The 20,697-nt window shown below is 38.0% G+C and overlaps 1 protein-coding gene across 1 annotated transcript in view; it reads left to right on the plus strand.

Moving 5' to 3' along the window:
• Positions 1-20,697, plus strand: part of LOC120540143 (kinase non-catalytic C-lobe domain-containing protein 1) — a 154,112-nt gene that overhangs the window by 38,230 nt on the left and 95,185 nt on the right. Inside the window, exon 3 of the mRNA XM_039770654.1 lies at positions 16,292-16,490. Within this exon, the coding sequence (XP_039626588.1) occupies positions 16,292-16,490 (199 nt within the window). The remainder of the gene's footprint in view (positions 1-16,291; positions 16,491-20,697) is intronic.

Below are 20,697 nucleotides of genomic sequence, written 5' to 3' on the forward strand. Positions count from 1 at the left end.
ATTCTGCACCTCAAACTGTTCACAGAAGTTGTTCAGCGCATCTGGAAGGGAGGCATCACATTTCACAAGTCGATAGAGTTGTCCTGTAGTTGGTGATAGCCTGGTTGCCTTGCCAAATATGCCGTATGTCACCACTGTCCTGGAAGTGACTGCGAATTCTCTGGGTGTGTATATGCTTTGCTACTCTAATGGCCTGGGATAGTTTGGCCATCACTGTTCTCAGGGCTGCTTTGTCACCAGCTCTGAGAAAAGAATGCTGGGTCCACAGTAGCAAATGCACCTCAGCAGTAATCCATAGCTTCTGGTTATGTGGGAATGAATTTATAGACAATGACGTCATTAATGCACTTGCTGATGTAGCTGGTCACTGATGCCGTTTACTCCTCCAGGTTAGTTCAGTTGCTGCTAGTTGTAGCCTCTCTGAACGTCCTAGACAGTGTGCTCAAAGCAATCTTGCTGGCAATGTTTTCACCTGCCTTAGAACCGGTTTGGATTGCTTGACGAGTGGTGTGTATGCATAACATTAGCATAACAAAGAGGTTGTTTGAGGGTGGGTCTTCATCCAGTACGCAACAGGAATGTTTGTGTAAACAAATTTCAGCACGTTCACCCTTCTTTGTAGAAAGTCCATGTACCGATGGAAATTAGGAAGCACTAACTTGGGATTTGTATGGTTGAAATCTCCAGCGACAATAAACAATCTGTCTAGGTGAGCTCATTGTAGTTTTCTGAAAACGCTATATAGTTCACAGAGTGCTTCCTTAGTATTTGTGCTGGGGGGAATGCAAACTCTGATTATAAACACAGTAAGAAATTCCCATAGTAAATAAAAATGTCTACATCCAACAGTCACAAACTCCAGCAGGGGTGAGTAGTAGCTAGATACTAAATGTCTAGCTTTGTTACATACAGCTTGAAACAATCTTCACAGCATTACAGCTTCATACAGTGCAGATTTTTTCTTGACATGTTTTGTCTTTTCCGTCTTTATTGATTTCTTCCTGTTTCCGTGCAATACAAATTTTCCTTTGCATACTCCACTTTTCCTGTCACATTCCAACAGACATGCTTTTATGATTAACTGTTGATTAAACATTGGCCCCCTATCGGTGTGTGTTTATAGGTGGGTTCTGTAGTACTCGGAAATGGATTCAGCAGTTTATGTTTATTTTCATTCACTTTTTCCATCATTTGCTATATTGTGCTTAATATCTATTAATTTAGAATTTAGTACCTTTGATGAATTGGCATCCCATCTAGGGTGGGTCCTGGTGTTGTGTTCATTGATGAAGGATATTTCTGCCTCAAAGTGACCCTGAATTCCATTTTAAGTGGGTAAGACAATTGATAGATAACAGGATGAATTCAAAATGAAGATGTACTTCAAAACATTTTGAATTAATAAAGTACTGATAAATACGTGTTACTTTTAGTTCATTGAAGAATGCAACACTAATATGTTAATACATTTTTATAAAACTATTATCTTGCAAAATTCTCTTTCAGTCATTAACAACTGAATCATTTATCTTCTGTCTCATAGGCATGTAATGTAAGGTAACTTGCTACATTAATTAAAAAAGCCACCATTACTGTTGTACTTCAGGTATCATCAGGATAGGTGACCCAGTTTCAAGAAGGTAAGAACTTTTGTGAAGGCCAAATTGTTTTCGCAGCATCAAAACATTCCAAACACTAAGGAGACTCAACAGTATACTTGCATAAAAACAAAATAATGTACTAAATTCATCCTCATTTTTTGATAGACAGAGGATCGTTGGGCAGATAATAGATGTCTGGTTTCAAATAAAAATTTTTTTCATTGCCCTTTTACATTACTAGAAACACTGTTTTTACTGTTTCAAAATAATGACTTCATTCTTTAAAAAAGTAATCAAATTCTGTACTGTGGGCATACTCAGACTGAAATGTTCAATCTGTTTTACTCGGCTTTGTGTTTGCTATTTCTGGTGGGAGCCAGAGTGGCAGAAAGCTACCCTACCCGCCACTCTTTTGGAATTTCCTGACACTTCAAGGCAAGCTGATAGATATTCTCCCTCCTGCAAGTCCTAGATCTACTTCAGGTCATCTCCCAGCGGGCTTTCACTGGTGGTGGATGGCACCAATGTGGTATTTTGTATACATGACCATAACATATCAATTGGCTTCTTTCAATCCAGAGAATAAGTAGTTTTACTCCAAGGTCCTCCTGTACTGTTCAGTTCCTCATTCTATCACAAAGAGTGAGCCCACCAGTCCTGCACACAATCCTCATTTTGGTTACTTGTATTTGTCATAAGAGGTCTGTGGCAAAGTGTGATTTTAAAATGCAGTAAATAATTGGCTCATGGAGTGTGCGTGCTCAGAACGAGCAGGTGCGTGTGCATGCCTGTGCTTGCTTCGAGGTTGATTGGAGTGCTTGATGATCATGCATTCACGTTCAAATGTGAGTGGGTCAGTCACGTGTCTTATTCACACCTTGGAGTAGGTGGAGGACCACACCTGTACCCAGTCGGGCAGTGTAAAGGCAGCCTGCATGGCAGAATGAGGAGGAAAAAAAGATCCAGAGGATGAAAGAAAACAGAAGCGAAAGGACAGAGGTTACAGGAGGAAAAAGGCAGGACATTGAGGAGACTGTGTTGTCAAGAATGGAGGCAGGTGGTCAGGAGTATGCCCCAAGGGAAGTGAGCAACAGGCTTGTGCTTGACTATGGTGATGGAGCATAAGGAAGAGTAGGAGCTGCCCCCTTGTGGAGCTTCTACCTTTTAGAAGCTGACGGACTGGCTAAGGGAGATGTGAGTGGGATTTGGATGCTGATTGACAGATGGAAGGAACCTAAACCCACGATTGCTGAAAGAGTGCACCTTCTGGTAGACATCTCATCATACTGCAACGTCCTGATGGGATAAGCTGAGGAGATGTCATATTTTAGAGAGGCATTGGGGCTTGTTTTTATTTTAAATGGATGGACAGATTCTTGCCATGATTTTTATCCCCGGTTTTATTGGATTATTTATTGGATTTTAACCTCCACTTGACACCTTTGATTGTTTGGAGTATTTGTAGAAGATCATTTATTGCATTACACTTATTTATGAACACTTTTATCTGGTTTTATTAAGAGTATTTTTCACATTTGCATCAACCCCTTACGGAAATAGTGTCTGCTTATTTGCCTGGCTCATCTTGGTTCATGACTATCAACAGATCTGGGTTCAAGAAGCTGCCAGAAGCAACCAGGGAGCGTGGAACTGACCTGGATCATCACAGTACTCTGTCTTTTTTTTTTCTTCAACACTAATCAAAGCTCATTACCATACTTAAGAATGGAAATTGTGGCCAGGTGCAAGAATCATAGCTTCATGTAGTAAGAAAATTTGGGACGGTCACGGATACAAAAAGCAAACCAAAAGGCAATGCACTTAAGCATGTATTCTTCCAGTTATGTGGGTTTCCAACTGAAAGAAATGAGGCTTATCAGGCTGATTAGCTAAGGTCACTGTGGTAGCAGAGCTCCGTCCAGCAGGTTTTTATGAAGGCTTATCCGAAATGGGTCATTTGCCCTCACAGGGTGGCTTCTCAGCATTGTGGGGAAAGAAGATGAGAGTTTTAGTGATACCACTCCCTTTCGTTTTAGCAAGTTTTTACATACCTCAACAGAGCCTATGAGAAGGTCCTGTGATGTGCATGTGCGACCAGATGTACAGTATACTGAAACCTTTGTGTAAGGACTTGATTCCCAGAAATTGTCAAGTATTGTATATCCACCATATATTCTTACATTGAGGCAACCACATACAGGATGGAAATGTTAAAAGCTTAAAGTTTTTTAAAGACAAAATTCTCTTGAAAATTGAACTCCACATCAGTTCTAATTTAGAAGTCTTTTATTAGAATTTCAGACAGAATGTAATGATTTGTAGTTACTCTCTTTTTCATTAGAATACAGAACATAGGAATTTTACAGCAACTGTCTTGAGAATGGGCCATTCAGTCCAACAACAGACAGGCCTGTTCACCTCTTCTCTAAAATAAAACTGAGCTGAGATTTGAAGGTCTATAAAATCTCAGTTATCACAGTGCTTGGTAACTTATGGTTCTAGGGTTCTTTGTGTGAAGAAAAACTTTGTTTCTTGTGCAGAATTTGCAACTGTGCCCCCCATGTTCCTGTTGAAGAATTTAATGAAAAAGAATGGATCCATTTACTACATAACTGTAAACACCATTCGTGCCATCTCTTAACTTCTGTTTGCTTAAACTGAAAAAGTTTAACTCTTTTAGTTTCTTCTCATAACTCATACCAATCAATCCTGAAGTCAACCAAGTTGCTCTCATCTGAACTCTCTCTTGTGTGCTGTTTTTTTTTTGTAATGTGGAGACCAAAGCACAGCATTGCATGTGAAGCCCCACAAATATGTTATATACAGTACAGTAGCTAAGCCATAACTTTTCTTGATGTGCTCCACACATCTTGAGACATATTCTGACATCCTATTAACCTCTTAATGGCTTCTGTGCACTGCCTGGATACAGAAAGTGAAAAGTTCACTAGATTCTTTTCATAAGGTGTACTTTCAGTTTTAAATCTCCAGTTAAGTATTCAGATCTTAGCAGTTTTACCTCATACTGTAAATGTAATATTTTACATGTACTTACATTAAATATTACCTGCCCAAGCCTGCATGCTCTTTAGTTCTCTATGGAATGATTCAGCTGATTCTGCATTATGTACCCTTCCATCTAGTTTAGTATGATCTGCAAACTTTATCAGGTTGTTTGTTTATTTTCGTCTTATATTCTTATTCATATTGTTTATATTTATTAAGAAGAACAGCAGCCCCAGCACCACAGCCCTTTTCTCCTGGTATCCTTGACAAAAGTACATTTTTGGTAAATGAATTTGGATCCAAAGAAGGCTAATATTGCTTTTAAAAGACTTGAATTTAAGCATGGATGAGCTGTTTTATTTTAAAATCCAATCAGGTTTCATAAAAACTTAAAGTCCTGCTACTTTTTTTAGGCATAACTGAAGAAAATCAAACCATTTATATCAGTTTTACAGTGCAAGTTGAGAAATAAAAGTACAGTGATCTCTCGCTATATCGCGCTTCGACTTTCGCGGCTTCACTCCATTGCGGATTTTAAATGTAAGCATATCTAAATATATATCACGGATTTTCCGCTGGTTCACGGATTTCTGCGGACAATGGGTCTTTTAATTCATGGTACATGCTTCCTCAGTTTGTTTGCCCAGTTAATTTCATACAAGGGACGCTATTGGAGGATGGCTGAGAAGCTACCCAATCAGAGCACGTATTACATATTAAATAAAACTCCTCAATGATATACGATATGCTTCCCGCGCGTTGCTTCGCACACTTAAAAGCTCTAACAGCCCGTATTGATTTTTCATTGTTTGCTTTTCTCTGTCTCTCACTCTCTCTGAGAAATACAGGCAGATACTTATCCATCATGCAATACCATCAGGGAGGCGTATGATTGTTCCCATTATCTGCTCCTGACGGAGGGGGTGTGAGCAGAGGTGCTGTTTGCAGAGTGCTTAGAAGATACGGACGCGCCTGTAAAAAAATGCTGAAAGGCTACCTTCACATTGATCCCTTCATTGCGCCGCTTTATCGTGGTACTTGCATACTTAAAAGTGCAACAGCCCTATTAATTTTTGATTGTTTACTTTACTCTCTCTCTGACATTCTCCGCTCCTGACGCGCACCTTGAAGAGGAAGATATGTTTGCATTCTTTTAATTGTGAGAAAGAACTGTCATCTCTGTCTTGTCATGGAGCACAGTTTAAACTTTTGACTAAAGGGTGTTATTTCATGTCTAGAGGGCTCTAATAATGTTAAAAAACGTATTTAGAAGGTCGTAAACAGGTTTTCAATGCTCTAACTGCGAAAATATTAGATTTATAAATAAAGAATCGTACTTCTTGGAAATTCATTTATTTGTCTGGAGCGGATCAACCGCTATAAACGAGGGTTTACTGTATAACTGTGCGGAGAATATTTATAAACAGTGTGGGAGAGTTTCTAAGAGCTTAAAATATATAAAAATAACCATACAAACATATGGTTTCTACTTCGCAGATTTTCACCTATCGCGGGGGGTTCTGGAACGCAACACCCGCGATCGAGGAGGGATTACTGTAATGCTTTTGTGAATAATTTGAGAGTGTGATTACATGAGTAGTAATAAGCACAGATAAGAAAATTATAAAATTTCACTATGTTTAAGATTCTAGTACATCCAAATAACCTTACTTTTCTGGTTTCCTATTGTATGCACACATTTGCACATTTAGTGGTACAATGTATTGTATGTTTAAATGTGTTTCACAAGTTTTCTAAAATTATTAAATTATCATTATTTTTTCTTTCATCCAGTATTTTGGATTGATAATACACAGTTTATGTATTTTAATTGTGTTTTATTGCATATTAGGAATTGTTATGTGTAGCTAAGAGAATTAGTTTGGTATTTCCCAGTATCTTAACTCAGTCCACATTCATTACAGGGTAGTGGGGATTGGTGCCCTTTTCATGACCCTTGGGCTCAAATCAGGAGCTGATCCTGAAGCATGCACCCACATCATCCAATTTAGAGACGCAAATAAATAACGTACATGTCTTTGAGATGTGAGAGGAGACAAGAATAATCCAATACTATATGGGTAAATTTAAGTACAAATGTTCAAACCTGTCTACAAATTAATCTTAGTGGGTGACAAAGATGTACCTTGATGTGTCTGGATTTACTGGCTCTTGAATACACCACAGCTTGGCAGAAGAAAAGCCTGACAAACTGGTTGTTTGAGATGAAATCACACCATCCAAAGATCCAACAGAAATCTAACACTGCAGCCAACTGTCTGATTGTGGTTGTTAAGTCTCTTAAGTAAAGCCCCCTCAGAACAGGTTTCTGATGTGATTATCTTTTACATTGTGGCAGTCCAAATTAAGAAGACATTTTTTTCAAGCCACTCAGGGTAGGGGATCAAGCAGATTGAGTAGACACAATAGGGATGCCCTCTATTTCTACTTGATGATAATTGTATCGAGTCCCATTAGTACCCCCTCAATACTAACTGTCAGTATCGGCTGCCATATACAGCTTTCCTTAAATACAAGATGAGGACTCGATCTCAAGTTTAAAAAAAAGCTGAAAACGAATGGGAAAAAAGGCTGTAGGTAAAAGGTCAGCTGAGACAGGAATACATAAGCTCACATCCTGATGTGGAGAGATGGTGACCAGTGTGCCAGCTGGGAAAAACATTCCTCATTATACATGTGGCACTTGTATTTTGTTTCCCATCTATGCCTGACCCTCCTGCTTGGGCTTGTTAATGAGTCTGGTCTGATCTGATCTGGCTTTTATTCACTGGGACTGTCACATCCAGATCTGAATGTAGAAAATAGTTGAATGTTGTATCAGCTTGAATATTCAAAATTGAATTGAAAGGTTCAGATCTCTACTTCTTGTTACTCCAAATGCTAATATGTGAATGGGCATGAGTGGGAGTGTAATCATATTCCTTCATGTGACTAGTCTAATGGGGCCAGGCATGATTTTTTAATGAGAACACACATTTTTGGACAACTCTCTAAAAAGATTGTAGATGGATACAAGAAACTGTCCAAGTCCCTCAGTATCACTTGTCCAGTCTGGTTAAAGCAATCATTAAGAAATGGAAAGAGTATGACACAGATGTAAATCTGCTTTGATAAGGCCTTCCTCAAAAACTGTGTGACCATGAAAAAAGAAGACTAATGAGGGAGACAACCAAGACAAGACAAGGCAACTATGATTACTCTAATGGAGTTCAAAGCTACAGTGACTCAGATGGGATAGACTGTGCATACAACTATTGCCCTGTTGCGTCACCAGTCACTGGTTTATGGGACAGTGGCAAAAAGAAAGTCACTTTAAAAGAAATAAATAAAAAACATGCATGACTTCTCTGCTAGACTTTTCCAGAAGACACATGGGAGACTCTGAAGTTATCTGGAAGAAGGTTCCATGGTCTGGTGAGACCAAAACTGAGCTTTTTGCCCATTAGACTAAACACAATGTTTGACATAATCCAACCATTTCACATTATCTGTCCACTGTGAAGTATAATGGCACCATTGTCATATTGAGGGAGTGCTTCTCTACAGTGGGTCTTGGAAGGCTTGAGCATACAGCTAAAGTTGAACAGGAATGGATTAAAAACAACAATGTTAATGTCCTCAATCCAACTGAGATTTTCTGGCTGGATTATAAAAAGGCTGTTCACTCACAATCACCATATATCTTGACAGAGCCTGAAGCAGTTTTCCAAAGAAGAAAATAACAAGGGAAAAAAATAACAGTGTCCTGATGTGCAATGCACATGAAAGCTATAATGGCTGTCAAAGGTGCTTCTACTATATACTGACTTGAATACTCAACGTAGACCACTTTGCAGAGATCTGTTTTCACTTTGATATTGAAGAGTCTTGATTAGCTCCAAATTAAATCAACTCTGATTCAGAGTTATCTATACTAATAAAAGGCAAAGCCCTCACTCACTCACTCACTCACTCACTCACTCACTCACTCACTCACTCACTCACTCACTCACTCACTGACTCATCACTAATTCTCCAACTTCCCGTGTGGGTGGAAGGCTGAAATTTGGCAGGTTGATTCCTTACAGCTTCCTTACAAAAGTTGGACAGGTTTTATATCGAAATTCTACGCGTAATGGTCATAACTGGAAGCAGTTTTCTCCATTTACTGTAATGGAGATGAGCTTCAACGCCGTGGGGGCGGAGTTTCGTGTGGCATCATCACGCCTCCCACGTAATCACGCAGTACATAGAAAACCAGGAAGACCTCAAAAAAGCGCTCAAGAAAACATGCATTATATAATTGAGAAGGCAGCGAAACAATAAGAAGCGAGTTCTGCTACTTCGGAAACAAAGCACGATGTAAACCTACACTTTAAATTAAGTTCATAGACAGGCTGCCGCTGGCGTTTGTAATTTAGTGCCTGCCCATATAAGGCCATCCGTCAGCGGCAATCCAATAGCAAACTGCCACGGGTAAATATTCACGGGTGAAGGACTGTGCTTATGGAGAGGAAGATGAGATGGTCAGGGTGGTGTTTGACACAAACTCAGCGAAACTGCGAGAGAAAGTTTTAAGTGCCAGGACTAAGGTAACATTAAATAAAGCTATGGACATAGCACGAGATGGCACCAGCACAGCTGGGAACCTTCGATGCAAGTACACCGAGTGGCTCACGTGAACTGATGCAGTGCACAGATAAAAGCAACAGTTCCAAAGAGCTGAACAAAACCGAATTACACAATTGAAAAGGCAGCAAAAATATGAAGCGCCTGATAAGCATATTCATAAATGCAGCTACTGTGGAAACAAAGCACACGGTGGAAAAGTCAATGTCCCGCTAAAGGAAGACAGCGTAAAAAAAAAACCCGTGCATGCAGTTTGTCACATCACAGATAAAAAGGAAGACGAGCTGTTTATTGATGCAGTAAGGAACTAATCGATGAATGAAACCTCTTATCTTTACAACGATTGACAAACACGGAATGTAACTTGAACACATCGTACAAATACGAGCCTGATTGAAAGAAATAATGATAATCAAATCCTTGATGACAGCAACATTCAATAACACTCACAAAACAATTACTGTATATTGACAATCATGTTACGTTATTTTTAAAATGTTCCCTTTTCTTTTCATAACTTCTACTTCTCCACTGCGATACACGGGTATATATGTAAATGTATATCTATAGCCGATCTACAATACATACTTTAGCATAGATAAGCGGTGGCGCAATTGTAGAGTCTTCGCCTCTAACGCAGACATTCGAGGTTCGATTCCGAGAGGGATGTACTGACTATGTACGCGCGCTACCTGATTCATTTTACCTTCCCATCTCCTTGGTTTGGGATGTATGAAAAATATTAGGTTAACGCAGAATCATGTTACGTTATTTTTAAAATTTTCCCTTTCTTAGCACAAGCACAGTTGAGAAGCTTCGATGCATGTACTCCATAACGCGTTAAAAAATAACGCATTTAATCACACTTTCAATTCCAAGCAAACGGAACTTTTGTCAATGCATGATTTCCTGGTACATCCATTACACTGATGCACACATCACAGCTACAAAAATGTTAGAGTCGGAATAAAGCGCGTTCCTACGACTGATCATTTCGACTACCCGAGCGAAGCCTTGATAAAAGCATGGTTTTGTGCACACTGAAAAGCAAGCAAAATTAGATGCATTACAGAAAGCGGACTTTGTGGCTCTTACTGGGGATCATTGGACTTCCGTGACCGTTAGTAATTCTAAATACATCTAATTACAAAATGTTCAATGATCACACTGTTTTAGCCTAATGTACAAAATAATTTTGGCTAATGTTACTCAGAGTTTAAAGAGTAAGCTGGTCAAATTACCTTTTATGTTTCTGACTTATTTTTTAAGAAGAAAACTGCACTTTATGGTGAAATTTTGGTTATTATTATTTAAAGACAATACTATTCTGAAAATGTACTTAAAGTACTTAAACTACCACTTTATTTTTAAGTCTGCCCAATTTTAACCAGGGATGATATTTTTTTTCTGTTTTGAATTCAAATGCAGTTTAAAAGCTTTTTTTTCAGAAATTAAAACAGCTTCAGTTTACAATATTCATGTCCATGTCTATTATTTGATTCTGTCGCCCACTAAAACCGTTTTAAATAAAAAAAAAAAATTTGAGATTTGGGGCAAATTTACGTTGCGATTACATACGATTAATCAAGATTAATTCTTACACAGCCTCTAATTAATTGGATTAATTTTTTAATCGAGTCCCACCTAATATATATATATGTAGATATATATATGTAGATCTGTATATATATGTGTATATACAGTATATATGTAGATATGTATATGTTGTATATACAGTATGTATATATGTGTGTGTGTATATATACAGTATGTGTATATATATGTATATGTATATATATGTATTTATATGTATATATATGTTTATATATGTGTCTGTGTGTGTGTGTATATATATATATATATATATATGCCAGCAACACTCATGACAATTACAAAACAATTACATTGTCAATCATGTTACGTTATTATTAAAATGTTTCCTTTTCTTTTTACTTCTCCGCTGCCAATCGCAGCTATTTTGCTATATATATATATATATATATATATATATATATATATATATAAATAGATAGATATGACAACAACACTCATATCAATGACAAAACAATTACATTAACAATCATCTTACGTTATTTTTAAAATGTTTGCTTTTCTTTTTCATAACTTCTTTAACACACTACTTCTCCGCTGCGAAGCGCGGGTATTCTGCTAGTAGAACAATAAAACGTGAAGACTTCTAAGGGGATTGAGTACTTTTTATAGATACTGTACACCTTTCATTAAGTCTTGTAAAGCTGAACAGGTTTTTGGATCAGCTGGACAAGTTTATGATGCTCAGCTTAATTATTAAGCAGGAACGTAAAAAGTTTTTAGAAATATTCAGACAGCGGAGTATGCATAATGTTTTCCAGAACATCTTACTCGTGCTGATAGAAACCAAGAACATGTTAAAACTCTGTTTTTTTCCAGCTGAGTCTAGCCCTGGCAACACAACTGATGCAGCGGTCGTACTGCTGCAGTCTTTAAGCCTGAATTCTGGGACAATTAATGTAGTTTATATTCCAGATTTTTTAAACCAGTTCCACTGGTGAGGTCTGGCAGAAATGGACTTTCTGTTGGTTTATTCAGCTACTAACAATTGACTCAACTTAAATAGTATTCTGTGGAAAGAAAAATACAGAAAACCAAAAAGAAGCACAGCACACGATTTTACTGTAATAACTAAGCAACAGTAGCTATTATTAGTAATCGCTTATGTTCCTCTGCAGCAATTATGAGGTTTCAGATATCAGGAACATATAAATTAGAGGCTTTCATGACTGCAGTACACACAAACACTACACATTTCTCACTCTTGATTTTATTTTAAGTAATTCCTGATTTAACCTTCTGCAGCAGACATGCACTTAAAGCTTCTTTTATTGTACTTCAAAACAACAACAAAGATGTTATTTTGCAGTTTTTAACATTTTTATTTAAAAAGAAGTTTTTCAAAAAGTTAATTTTGAGTAGGTTTCAGTGTATGAATCAAAACTTATTTGACATTTCCAGCAGTTCATAATTAGAAATAGAGATTTTTTAGACATATCAAGCCAATCACTTGAAATAATAAATTAATATTATTTCCTTAGGAGGATAGTAGCAGTCAGTGTTGAGGAATGTTACTTTTAAAAGTAACTTAGTGATATTACTTGTACTTACAAAAAAATGTAAATATATTATATAGCTACTTATTGGAAAATGTAATTTTGTACAAACAATGCATTACTTTTTCTTCCTTTTTTATGAAAATGAGCACATTTCAGTGGCAAGCATTTGTTAATTAAATTCTAAGCCTATATATGAACCTTCATGAAGCTGATGAGAAGCACAGCCAAATCTGACCATTTTCGTGTATTTTATAAAAATGTTTAGTCCGTCATGTACTGTGAAGTAAACAACATCCATCCCCTTTTTCCAAACCCCATGCAAGCCCCCTGAGGGTTTGTGATATGAACACTAGCCACTGCACCACTAGATAACACTGTTACATCATATGTGTAGCAAATAGCTACATTAAAACTAAACTGACGCTTTATTTATGGGTTGCTTGCAGCAAATTGTTTTCTGTTTGGCTGTGTAATTAAGGACTGGCGTGCCATCCACCATATTTGCTTCTTGCCTTATAACCATGAGTGCTGCAATAATTATTCGCTCCCTGTGATACTAAACTAAGTCTCTTCTTCAGCACATGAAAGATTAAATGTATACTAATAACTTGTACTCAGTTCTTTTCAGTTGATTGCACGCTATACACCTGCTTAACCTCTTCCTCAGTAGGTGTCACCACATGGTTGGAGCATGGTGTTACTGACCCTGGTAGGCATCGTCTTAGCAAATAAATGCAGTACTTCAGCAAAATAATGCAGTAATTTCAGTGTCTTTTTTTTTGAGTGTCAGGAATAAACTTACATTATAATGTAGTAACGCATATCTGTATTTTATTTAAGTAACACAGGTATTTTTGCTTAAATAACATAGGTATCTTATTAGGTTACTTGTTACTTTAAAATCTGATTACATAATGCAAAATTACTTTTAACGTGTTAGCCCAAACACTGGTAACAATATAATCTCTTTATGCATAAAGTTAAATATTTTTCAAAACCTTGAGTGCTGCCACGGCCTAGCGTTTAGCACAGCTGCCTCACACCTCCAGCGTCCTGGTCTGAATTCCAGTCTGAGCACTATTTGTGTATCATGTTCTCCAGATATCTACATGAGTTTTCCATGGTTAAATTAGTATTGTCTCACATTGCAAAGACATGCGTGTTACATTAGTTAGCAGCTCTTTATTGGTCCAGCCCAAGTAATGGTATTTTAGCATGCAGTAGACTGATACCTTGTCCGTGGGTGATTCTTGACTTGTTCCCAATGTCACCTGATAAGGATCTAGTTCCCACTATGCTAAAATGACTTAAGCATGTTTAATCTAAATATTCTAGGTTAAGAAGCAATATTTGGGTATGCCATGGGATGGTCTGTCATGTTATAGGCTGCCAGCAGAAGTATAGGCTTCTCCATTTGTAAGTCCTGAAGAACCATGTGATAAGTGGCCCGTGGTACTGTGTTCATTTTAAATAAGTAATCATGCCCTACAAGAGTGCAGCCTCTAGTCTGGCATGAGCATGCTTCGCTCCAAGGACGGCTGCAGGTGCCTGCCTGATCATGAAGACACAGATGTGAGTGCGTCAGGCAGGTGCATCATTAATTCCTTGGAGGGCATGACATGTTAGGAGTATTGGTATAAGGGGAGCCTGGACAGAGGAGGGGAAGAGGAGAAAGACAGAATAGAAGCAGAGCCATAAGAACAGCATTAGGGTGGAGAGATAGGACCAGCCAGCGAGCCAGACAGACAGTATGTAGAAAGGCAGCACGATCATTGGTTTCATGAAGGAGCGAATGATTGGTGCTTTAGGGCCGGATCGACGTCAGGGAATAGTTGTAGTGGAGTGGGTGCGATCAAGGTGGTGTCCCCTCTAGGGATCTGAGATACGCTTGAGTGAGCAAAAAGAAAGAAGAAATGACAACCGAGCCGACCTGAACAATCACAAACCATTGTCAATAAACCTTTGTTTATTGGTCTAGTTTTATGTTTATACAGCACCTTTAAAATTAAATTTAGGATTGACTTGTAATATCTATAACTGTAACTGTATAACTACCTATTAGTTTTATGGTATCCCAGGAACAATTAGGATTGGCAGTTAGTGTCAAGTTACTTTTTTACTTGTAGGATTGTGTGGTTATCTGTTGAATATTTGTGCTACTGTTATCTGTTTTCTTTTGGTTTTTATTTTCCTTTTCAGGAAATTATCATTTTTTTGAGGTTGATCAAGGCAAAACAATTAAGAAACGTTTTTGAAGGATCTTTGTCCTTTTGTTTGTTTAGATCCCATGCAACTAGACTTTTTGACCAAGCAGCAGCAATGCCTTGTTGGCTGTGGCACACTTAGTGGTTGATGTCCAGTATGGCTATCTTGTGCCCAGCAAAATGTATGTTGCCAAGTCGCTGTTCAGTTGATCAACCAAAAAGAGAATAATATTCTTGTGTTTTGTAGTCCGCTCTATATCTAGACATACATGTTTCTGTTTTTTCTGTGTACAATAGCTGCAGACCATCAGCCTAAAGAAGAGTTGCATGTCCCCATCTTCTGTGTCACCTGCCTGAGCTACACATGAACGGAAAATTCATGTCAGCTCAGTTAACAAATCCTAGCAGTCATGTCTGACACATTTCTGTTTCTTGTCTGCTTGTTGACTCTTGTGTGTACAGTCTGAACTCTCACCTAATTTTCTTATATAAAATATACATCAAATGAATAGATAGCTTAGCCAAATATGGTATTTTGTGGTTGCATTTTATTTGGATATAGATTTGTCTCATAGGTCAGCATATGTCTTTTTAAATTGACATGTTTTTATAAGATATGGGTAAATTAAGAATATACTAAGACATCTTTGCAGATTTTTCCCTTACAGGTGCCATGCAGGTAGCAACCTTTTAGAGAAGCTCTGTGTTCTTTCTTTGTTTTTTTTTTTCTTTGTAGTTACTAGTTTTTGATAACCTTTTTATAAACAATTTATTAAAATTAACATTAGATGTGATATGGAATCTGGCTTATCAATAGAAATTTAAAAATAGATTTTAAATGTTGTGCTGCTGCCATTGAAAACTCGAGCATCCGCTCATTTCAACTGCGTTTCGGACAAGCTGCAAACTTGGGAGAAGTTACAGGGTGAAGAAATAGGCAACCTTACATCAGCAACACCTGAAAATTTCAGACTCTGAGGAACTTAAAGTGGGATATATTAAATATTCCAGTAGTCAGCTGGTAACAATGTGATCATTAGCGCCTAAGGAGATCTATTACACCATATTGGAGGAACAGCTTGCCTGAAGATGGATGGATGAATTGCCACCTGTCACCTGTCATGTCGAGTCATGGAAGTTACTGTGGCATTTCTGGTATTGCGGAGAACCAGCTTAAACTTCTTACTCTGGACACTGTTTTATTGCTGGACTGATTTAATATGAAATGATGCCATGAAGTGGAAAAAACGCAGGAGGGAGGGTAGGGAGATAAGTTACACCATTGTGATTAATGTTTATTTTGCTCCCTCATGCTAATTGTGATTCTGCAACAGAAATGATTCACTCTGTTACCAACATTGTAATGATGAATCATTCTGAATATGGGATGGCTTATAGCACAGGAAGTAGCAATGGCAAACCTCCAACTTGAATATGATTCTTTTTCTTAAGCATTTATTTCCCTATAATAAGGAAATACAGAATATTCCAGTTTTACTCAAGTCTGTTGTCTAACATATAACTGAAGATAAACAACATGTTATTGGTTAATGCTGTTTGTGTAATCATTTTAATGGAACAATCTTTTTTACTTTTTTGCTTTTTGGGTATGTTCATTATATGTGACTTGGTAGAGGGGCAGATAATGAAACAGTTTTAACTGCCATTAATTCACATTTAGTTTATACTGAGTTATGACTAAAAGCAAAATAATAAATTAGTGTTTGGTTTTTTTTAACAGGAAAATGTGTCTCTTATGGATATCCTTTCACTTCGGGACAACTGCCTTACTGAGCAGGAGATATGGGCAATCTGCCAGGAGTGTGCCATTTCCATAAAAAGTATTGACCACTCTGCCCTTTTCCACACACTCTGCATTACTCCTGATACTCTTGCTTTTAATGCAAATGGGAATGTCTGCTTCATGGAACAGCAGAGTGGTAAGTATGTCTTAATATTCCTGTTGTAAATCATTGAATTTGTAATAATCAATGGCATTTTTGGCATGAAAATTCAGGTGGGCCATAACAGAATTTTCCTTTAGGTGTGCAGACTTATTGCCTAATTATTAACCTTAAGTTCAGGCACTTTTTCCATTATAATTTAAATAAAAAAAACAATGGAATGCTTGTACTTAGTCTGTTTCAGTATATATGATCAGGTCATTGTCATCATCTGACAACTCAGAGCCTTGTAACAACCCACAGCCAAGGAAAATATTTTGGCCATAAACTGCCCAAGTGGAAACCGCAACACCTCAAATTTAGAACTGAATGCCTTTGAGGTGAAAAAGTGCAAGTTACTATAACATGGACAGAAACTGCATGACACATAATACAACATATCAGACTCTAGCATTGTCGGATATTTGTGTTAATCACTGTGTGTCAATTTGATTTTTGAAATACCTGTTCTTTCCACACCAGGACTGTGTGTTTCTTTGAAATATAGATATCATACTTTTACAAATTTAGTGCTCTCAGGCAATCCTTCTCAGTAGGGATGCACCGAAATTTCGGGCGCCGAAACGTAAGAAAGCGCCGAAAATAAAAGCCGAAATTGTCGCCACGCCTCTCCCATCCTCCCGTCTCGTTCCGCTGTCATTACGCATCAAACACGGAGTATGTCGGCGGTTTGGAAGCACTTCAAAGTTTCAGATGAGGACAGCAAAGTTGCAATATGCAACATTTGCTCTGCAAAAGTTTCAAGAGGGGGTTCAACAGCAAAGACATTTTCGACTACAGGTTTAATACACCACCTTAAGTCAAGACACGCAATTGAATTTGAGGAATACCGTCAAACAACGTTGGTTAAAACTAAGCCAACTAGCACATCAACACCCTCGGTTGCCACATTTTTCGAAAAAATTAAGAAATTTGCAAATGACAGTGCTAAAGCACGTGACATAACAGAGAAAGTAATGGAATTCATTGCTTTAGATGACGAGCCATTTTCAGTCGTGGAGGACATCGGATTTCGTAGGCTAATACACCACATTGAGCCGCGTTACACACTGCCAAGCAGATGGTATTTTGCAGAGACCTCTCTACCTGAAATGTATGACCGTGTTGCAAAACATGTTCATGAGCTCATGACCACAGATATCTCTGCTCTAAGTTTTACCACAGACATATGGAGCTCTGACGTTAGTCCAACTAGCATGCTCAGTTTGACAGCGCAGTGGATAAACGCGGAGTTTAAATTGCAAAACATTCTGCTTCATGCACAGGAGTTTGTCGGCTCACACACTGCAGCAGCAATATCCGATGCTTTGGCTAACATGTTTGAAACTTGGAACATAGACAAGTCTAAAGTGCATGTGATTGTGAGAGATAATGCACGGAACATGGTAAAGGCTATGGATGACAGTGGATTAAAGAGCATACCTTGCATGGCACACACGCTGCAGTTGGCTGTGAATGAGGGAGTGCTTAGTCAGCGGAGCATATCAGAAATCACAGCAACTGGGAGAAAAATTGTGGGACATTTTAAGCATTCTCCGCTTGCTTATTCCAGACTACAAGATTTGCAAAAACAGTTTGGGATGCCAACAAACGACTACAGCAAGATGTGGCCACTCGCTGGAACAGTACATACTATATGTTGCAAGGATTACTTGAACAGAAGCGGGTTTTAGCTGCATACATGACAGATCATGACCTGCCAGCAACTTTGAGTGCACATCAGTGGATGTTGGTGGAAAACATTGTCTCTTCTCGCCCCGTTCGAACAGTTAACCAAGGAAATAAGCTCAGCTCAAGTGTCTGTTGCTGAAGTTATTCCACTGATCGCAGCACTGAAGCGCCTGCTTGGAAAAGAGGCGGAAACAGATCATGGCGTAAAAACACCTAAAAAAACTCTACTGGAGGCTGTTAACAAACGCTTCCAAGACATTGAGTCCAACCCTCTTTACGGCATTGCAACAATATTAGATCCACGCTTTAAAGACCATTACTTTGACGATGAGAAAAGGCAGGATGTACGCGAAATGGTGCAAACAGAGCTTACGGCTCTTGAAACCTCTGGTGAAGCACAAGCCCGACGGGAGAACAGAGCAAACTGTGCCTGAGAAACGGTCACGTACAAGTGATGAGGCGCACATTCCTTCGCTTTCTGATATGTTTGACGAAATTTTACAGGAAAGCGTCCCAACCCACAGCGGTGTAAGAGCAAGCGCAGCCTCACAAGAAGTAGCAACCTATCTAGCTGAACTACCCATTGGCAGAAGTGACAATCCACTTGACTACTGGCGCGAACAAAGATCGCTTTCCTTTGCTTGCATGGACTGCGCGCAAGTACTTATCTGCCCCAAGCACCAGCACAGACAATGAGAGATTATTCAGTGCAGCATCTCATGTTCTTGATGAGAACAGAAATCGTCTCTCCAGCCAGAAAGCTGAACAACTTTTGTTCATAAAGAGAAATCTGCCACTTTTGCTAAAATAAAAGCAGCCTAATTTGATGTTGTTTACAGTTAAAGGTTTGATTTATTTTTTTTCTTTTATTGCAATGTTGTTTTGCACAGTAATTTAAAATTGAAGTAAAACGTTTAATGCAGGTAATATTTTGCACAATTCGTAAAGGCACTAAAAGCTAGCACAGACTGAGTGATTTTATTCAGTGCAGTATGTTCTTCATGAGAAGATCAACTGTGTCTTCAGCCAGAAAACTGAAAAACTTTTGTTCATAAAGATAAACCTGCTTCTTTTGCTTAAATTAAAAGCAGACCAATTTAGTGTGTATAGTTATGTTGTTTACAGTAAGAGGTTGGATTTATTTATTTTTCTTCTGTTTGTGCACTGTTGTTTGGTACAGTAATTTAAAATTGAAGTAAAAAAGCAACTAGCATTTTTTTTGCACAATTTTGTTACAGAAAGAAATTTTATTTAGTTTTGTTATTGTTAAACAGCCTTATTACTGTTATTTATTATCAATAAAAGCTTAATTAATTTGTAGTTTTTTTAATACAAACAAAAAGAAAATATTTTAAACATGTTTTTTAATGAAGCCATTTTCGGTTTCGGTATCGGTTTTTGGCCAAGTGCATCCAAAAATTTCGGTTTCGTTTTCGGCCCAGAATTTTCATTTCGGTGCATCCCTACTTCTCAGCCCCATTTTGATCAGTTTAATATCTTCTGCCTGATGCTTTCCATATATTGATCAGATTTCTTTTTGAACAAATTACTGTGGCTACTTTTAAGGTACTCTGTTTTACTAATCTCTTCTCTGACTTGTGCTGCATAGCTCTGACTGGGGAAAGCTTGAATCATCCATCCATTCATCTATCCATCCATCCTCTTCCGCTTATCCGAGGTCGGATCGCAGGGGCAGCAGCTTGAGCAGAGAGGCCCAGACTTTCCTTTCCCCGGGCACTTCTTCTAGCTCTTCCGGGAGAATCCCAAGGCGTTCCCAGGCCAGCCGGGAGACATAGTCCCTCCAGCGTGTCCTGGGTCTTCCCTGGGGGCTCCTCCTTGGGGGAAAAAAAAAAAGCTTGAACCAGAAGTTCAAATGAGGGATTGAAAAACAAAATGTCAGTCCTCATTTTAATGCAGAGAATAAGGGGCTATAACCTTACAGCCCCATCACTAAGTGCAAATGCTGTGAATGCACAAAGAAACTAGAACACTGCAGGGCCAATAGACCAATAGAGTTAGCTCCTTCCACTTGAAACCTTCAGGGAGCACACAGCAGAAAGACAATTTAACATCTAAAAAAATATTTTTCTAAATAAGAATTTCCATTGAACATATTTTGGAAACTTGAAATGAAATTCATAAGTAAAAAGCTGAGGATTGCTATAAACATTTTAATAATTTAAATCAATAACTATAGAAAGTTTATGACTTATTTTACACAGTGTCGGAGGAGCCATCTGTCTCTAGCCCTTAATGCATAAAACTTTAGGAGAACTTTCACCAGAATTCCAAACACTCTAAATCAATATAGTTGTTGGCAATGTAAGGGAAAATGTAAATGCAAATGGTTTACTTTTGCTAATATAAAAGAGTAATGCTAATGTTTATGAATTACTACCTATAAACATTGTAATTAATCATTAATATTAGACACATGCTTTGGGAATTTCTTTTACCCTTTTTTGATTATTCCAGCAGGTTATGCCTGTTATGATTCATATGTAATTAAACG

The sequence above is a fragment of the Polypterus senegalus genome, chromosome 1 (assembly GCF_016835505.1).
Source record: "Polypterus senegalus isolate Bchr_013 chromosome 1, ASM1683550v1, whole genome shotgun sequence".
In the NCBI taxonomy this organism is placed as follows: domain Eukaryota; kingdom Metazoa; phylum Chordata; class Cladistia; order Polypteriformes; family Polypteridae; genus Polypterus; species Polypterus senegalus.